Source organism: Alligator sinensis, unplaced genomic scaffold, assembly GCF_000455745.1.
Source record: "Alligator sinensis unplaced genomic scaffold, ASM45574v1 scaffold1338_1, whole genome shotgun sequence".
NCBI lineage: Eukaryota > Metazoa > Chordata > Crocodylia > Alligatoridae > Alligator > Alligator sinensis.
This window is the reverse complement of record NW_005842713.1, coordinates 518,548-524,547: the sequence shown is the minus strand read 5'-3', so window position 1 is coordinate 524,547 and position 6,000 is coordinate 518,548. Positions and strand designations below refer to the sequence as shown.

Genomic DNA, 6,000 nt, shown 5'->3' with positions numbered 1-6,000 from the left:
GCCTGATGAGGGCAGCCATTTTGAGGCAAGGGCTGCCTATATAAACAAGGCAGTTCGGCTGCAGGAGGCCAGGCAGCAACATTGCCTGGCTGAAGGGTTGCTGAGAACAACCCAGAGGTAAGGGGGAGCTGCAAGGGGTTGGCAAGGAGGCTCCTGGGCCTGGGCCTGGGCCTGGGCCTGGGCCTGGGCATGACCTGAAACTGCACCCTGCCAGGAGTGGGTGGTCTGGTGGGGCTCTCAGTGGCACGGGAGCCTCCAGGAAATGCCAGGCCAGTTATCACCCCGGTGAAAGGCGGGTCGGGGCGCCTTAACCCCTAGTTCCCACCACCAGGTGGACAGAGGGCAGACCCCAAGAGAGTGATTGCGTACAGGGCGTGGTGCTGCGGTTGCCCCTGGGAGAAGGAAGTAGTGGCATGGTGAGGCCCGAGGATGAGAGTGAGGGGCTAGAGACCCAGCCCGAAGGAGAGAGTACCCTCAACTGGCCCAAGCTGGGGCCAGGACCAGGATGGTCAAAAGGGCCAGGGGCCCACTGCGAGGGACGCCCAAGAGCCAGGGGCCTGGGGTCCCGACTGGCCTGGAGGTGGGCCAGGGCAAGAGGCCAAAGGTCCCGGGGGGACCATACCCGAGAGGGGAAAATAGCTTCGGGGGGGCTAGGTAGCCTGGATGACGGCGGAGAGGCCACCTGAGAGGAGAGGATCATAAAGGGGTCCTGTATGGATGATTCTGGGGCCCAGTGTGGGGCCGGTGATTACGTGAACAGCAATTTTGAGGCTTGGGCTGCGGTATTGGGGAGGTAGGAGCCGCAGAGCACCCCCTGGCATCGGGGCACTAAATGGGTAGCCTCCCGCTTAATTGACATCTTAATTGAATCAATTAACATCAAAGGCGTGGCGGGCGAGATAGGCGGGCGGTTGCCCAGAGACAGGTGGGCAGGCCATGGAGATCGGCCACGAGGAGGTCCCCTGTCACAGCTTCCTTAGCCTGACAAAGGGTATTTAAACCCGAAAGCTTGCTAAGAAGTATTTTTCCAACTATTTGAGTTGGTCTAATAAAAGATATCAACTTTACCAAAAGCACATTGTCTGCCTATGTCCTTAGACCAACACAGCTACAACCTACACCCCTGTAATCAAAGATATTTCATTTAAAGTGTGGGTAAATATTTATGGAACATTGGTTTGAAAGACATTGAGAAAAGCAACAAGAGAGCAAGTTATTTCACACAAATTAATTCTAACCAGGAACAAATATTAGTTCCTGTAGCTCTCACACTACCCTGAGAAATAGAATTAAGAGATTCATACAGGCAAGATGGTTCTTTCTTCCTTTAGATACTGAAACTCCTGGAAGTTGAAGTCAAATGCATCGTCATATGCAAGCAGCTTCTGTTCCTCGCCCTTGCGGAAGTGGCGCATTCTGATGACTCTACCAGCAAGATGGGCATGGAGAAGAACAGCAAATACATGTATCCCATTTGGTCGTTCATCACCCAAAGCCTGATAGAAGAAAATTAATGAAAAGTTCAGCATATCATGAGCAGATAAATGAGGACATTCAATAAATAATTGAATTGTACTGCCCCTCAGTTTACCATAATAGAAGCAACACCCAATATGACGCAACAGCAAAACTTATATGTCAACTGAAAACTGAAATGCTACCATATAAAATAAAACAATTATTTTACAGATGTATTATCCCAGGATGTGTGGTACATCTCTAATTAAATCCATTTTGAACACCATATGTGAAATAAACCTCCAACAGATTACAAATTTTGAAAAGTACAGTATTAAAAATGGTATGCACTTACGTATTGCTGCTGGCTATGCGTATATACTTTTTTATTTCAACAAATGATTTTTAGTGTTGTTTAAATATTACTATGTAGCAGATACTAAGTGAGGCAATCTAAAGTGAGACATTGGAATTAATATTTAAAATACTTTTTGAAGTATCAGGTGAGCTAACAACAAAACTGTGCAGAATTTTCATTCCAGGTCAAAACATCAAAGTGTACTTTGACAGAATAATAGGTGAGACTAAAACAGATCTTACCATCTGAAAATTGTGCCCTATCCCCTTCCCCAAATATCAAGTGGAACGGGTGTTCAGACATAGATTCAAATCTATTCCAAGATTTTTGTTCCTGGTTTGATCCCAAACTAAAAAGCACGTGCTTTCAAATTAATTTCACATGTACCCAAATGGCAGAAGCCCCATAAGAACAGAGGCTTTCACTGTTTGCAGGCTGCATCCTGGCTAAAACCACATGCAACAGTCTGGTACCATAAAATACAAACCCAAATCTTAGCCGTAGTTTGGCCTTAAACCAAAACTCTAGTACAAACTACAGGTACAGATTTATCCCATGTCCAGATGCAGCAAAATATCATTGAAAATACCCTGTGGTAACTTGATCACTACTTCACACTATATCTCCATAAATTGAAATGATTTGTATAGGCTCATTCTTGATATTAAATTATAGAGCTCTTAACAAAACCAATGGATTAGTTCATGAATAATTTTACATGTTGGGCAATGCAGCAAAACATCAATACCTGTATATCTTCATTTTTACTCATTGGTCTAACACTATTTTTCAGGCTGGAACCTCAATATATTGAACTTTTCACTTTTTTCATAGTTCTTAATGAATTTCTGTCTTGAATTCTTCCTAGTTAACTTTCTATACAATGATGATTTAAAAATGTTTTATGTAGTAGAAAATTGAAGCGTACATTAAATAATTTTATATTTAATATCATTCTGTAGTACAGAAAGAATATTGGGCTGAGATGTCATGGGTGCTAAGGCATGTGGTTGACAGTCCAGAGGTCACAAGTTCGAAGACATAGTAGAAAAGCTTATAGCGTAGCCCTGGCAGACTTCAACATAATCTGTGAATTCTGCAAAACACCGTGTCACAAGAACATGAAAAAGGAAGTGCAGAATATTGAACAGTAGGTTATTACTTTAATGGAATAGTATGAGAAAAGGCAACATAAACTTAAAAAGAAAAAGAAAAAAGAAAAATACCAATAACGGTTGTCACATGAAAACTCAGGTTTTAATATCCAGAAACATCCACAGTATTAGAATCTAGTAGAAGGCTAATATCTTTGTTCAAGTAACTTTAACAGTTGTTCATCATCCCAAGAAGTTCATTTAAATATGCATCCTAAATTAAAACTAATCGTATCTGACAGGAGACATACATACTTCTTCCAGACATTCCAGAGTGCAGTGACCCTCTGACATGAATTCAGGCATGCCCGGTGGGATATTGTGGAAGAGGCTGACCCAAAGACCGGCTTCAATAACCCCAGCGTCATATTTCCTTAAAACTGGAGTATAAATTAGCCTCAGTCCAGAGTTATCTATCAACCCTGCAACAAAAGAGCATTGTCAGCTGTGGCCATAAATCAGCATAAAAAATCTAATCACTTTAAGTTTCTCTGATTTGTTCATAGGCTTTTACATGAAGATTGAGGGGATTAAACTAGAGGTGAGTCAAACATTACAAGAATCTGGGAAGCAATAAATAAAGACAAGTCACAAGGGAGCTGTTAAACAGGATGTGTTGATATCTGTATTGCTTAAACCTGCATGATAAATGTGTCAACTCTTGCCCCCATGTTACATTTTTCTAACTTGCCTAACATGAAAATCAGAGGACCAAAAACCAGATTATATGTGTTACATTTGAAAGTGAACCATAAAGCCACAGAAGGTTTGTGTGATTTCAAAACAAAACCTTTCAAGAGCAGCTGAAGGGAATTTTTGTTGGTTTTTGTTCTTTTGTTTCTTAAGGTAGCAAGGTACCTCTACTATCTTCCAGTTATGAGTTTGTCTCTTCATGACTACCCTCATCACCATTTTTTAATCTGTGTTGGATTGACTGAAACCTGTCACATTCCTGTATGTAACTGGGCGTATCTACACAAAATGCTACTGTGCAGTGTGCAGTGTACTGTGCAGTGGTTGATGTGCATTTATTTAGTACTTGTATAAGTAAGTACTAAATAAACATGCAATAATTAGAGTTACTGAACATTATAGAATCATAGAAAATTAGGATAGGAAGGGACCTTGGGAGCACTGGTGAACCCCTTTTAAGTGACGTTACTGAGTAGTAGCCTAATAATAGGCTGTGCAGTAATGTATTAGCACTGTCTGTGCTGTGACACGTTACTGCACAGTGTTATTCGACTACTGTGCAGTTAACAAAGACCAAACACACCTCATTCACAGTCTCTCTGATGCCCAGCAGTCCAAGGAGCCATGATAATGCATTTTCAAAAAAATCCAAAATCTCAAAAACTGAGGAAAGTCCCAGGTAAAGGCAGAAAAGGAACCAGGTGAGGAATTTTTAATCATAGAATCATATAATATTACAATTCATGATATTTATAGAGTATGGCTAGGCTCCATGCACACTGTTGCATTGTTAAAGTGAACAAAACACCATGTGTCTGAGTTTTCTGCAGATGCTCCAGGGATATGCTATCTTCCTGGCCTGGGTCATGTTTACATTAATATGAAGTAATTTAAGGAATGTAAGAAGAGTAACATGTTTTAAGTCAAAATTATTTTTTTCTAAGACAATTTCACCCATCTAAATACTTTGCCATACTTATATGCTGGTTTATCTAATTTACCTGGGTCAAGCAAGTGCCTCTAATGTATTTTTGTATTCTTTCTGTAATGTGTTATGTCTTTCTCTAAGGTATTATTAGACAGCATATTACTAAAAAAGCAGTCCTTCCATTATGTGTTTTTTTGTATTATTTTTGTAGTTATTTCTTTTTTTTATTCCCCTTTTTTAAAGTTTAGCCTTAGGGTAGGTGCATGCATTCACAGGATAAAATCTACAAATCAGATTCAGCCCATAGGAACATAATTGAAAGTCATAGGTTCTTACGTTCCTAAATGCCTAAGTCATTCATAGGCTGAGATTCTGATCTAACCTGTGCAGACATTACAGTTAGATCAACTTAACCAGGGCTAGGTGGAGCTAAGTGCTGGTCTGTACACATTCAGGGAGGTTAGATTGGGCAAAAAATGGCTGACCCAATTTAAATTAGTTCAATTAGTTAGTTAGCTGGTTAAATTAGTTCACCTGAGGAAGTGGACTAATTTAGATTAGGAATGAGTTAGGTTGATCTGATGAATATCTGTACATGTTCATAGCACAGCCCCAAGACTGGGAAAGCCCAGCCACTTGCCCCAGCCCCAGGGCTCTGCTGTTCCTATTCTCTCCCACGATGACTGGGCTATTTTTACCTCCCTGATGTCCCCCCAGGATGGAGAACATCCCCTATGGACCAACCAATCACCCAGAAAGCCTTGCAGCACCCCCCACCATGGACCCACCAAACTTCCTGGGAAGCCACTAATCCACCCCCCTCATCCTGCCTGCCTATCCCCCACCCTGACTTAGATAGGGTTCCCAACACAGCTCCCAGCACTCATGAACATCTGCACAATCAGGATCCTATCTACAATCACACAGCTTTAAGCCAGGTAATTGTAGATTGGGACCCGTGAATGGGTGCACATACCACTAAGCACAGCCCAGACGATAAAGTCCAGGAACTGAGGGGAGGCAAACATAACTTTCCAACACCTTCATGTTTTCATGATTCTGGGCTGCTTCAGAGACTAATACATGTTCCATCTTAAATTAAAGCAACATAAATTAAAGCAGGTCTACCCTGATTTATAGCATCCTCTTTGTAGCAGCATATATTGTAGGCCCACCCTCTCCCATTCTTGCATGACTTTTGCAACAGGGCAGATTGTGACTGTAGGGGGAGAAAGAACAGGGCCACAAGATTTTGCCCAAACTGTGCCAATTTCCTCAGACCCTTGTGAGCCATTTATGACAATGTATAAGGGTATAGAGTCCTTCCATTGCTTCTACAGTGAAATGGTACATTCAATCTGCTCGTGTTATTATTTCACAGTGTGCATACATAATATTTCTAATAAAAA

At 41.5% G+C, this 6,000-nt stretch overlaps 1 protein-coding gene across 1 annotated transcript in view; it reads right to left on the bottom strand.

The window, feature by feature from the left end:
- MOXD1 (monooxygenase DBH like 1) overlaps nt 1-6,000 on the bottom strand; it is a gene marked incomplete at its 5' end in the record, with an annotated part of 69,105 nt that overhangs the window by 13,796 nt on the left and 49,309 nt on the right. The window contains 2 exons of the mRNA XM_006034242.1: nt 1,305-1,496; nt 3,226-3,392. Of these exons, the coding sequence (XP_006034304.1) occupies nt 1,305-1,496; nt 3,226-3,392 (359 nt within the window). The remainder of the gene's footprint in view (nt 1-1,304; nt 1,497-3,225; nt 3,393-6,000) is intronic.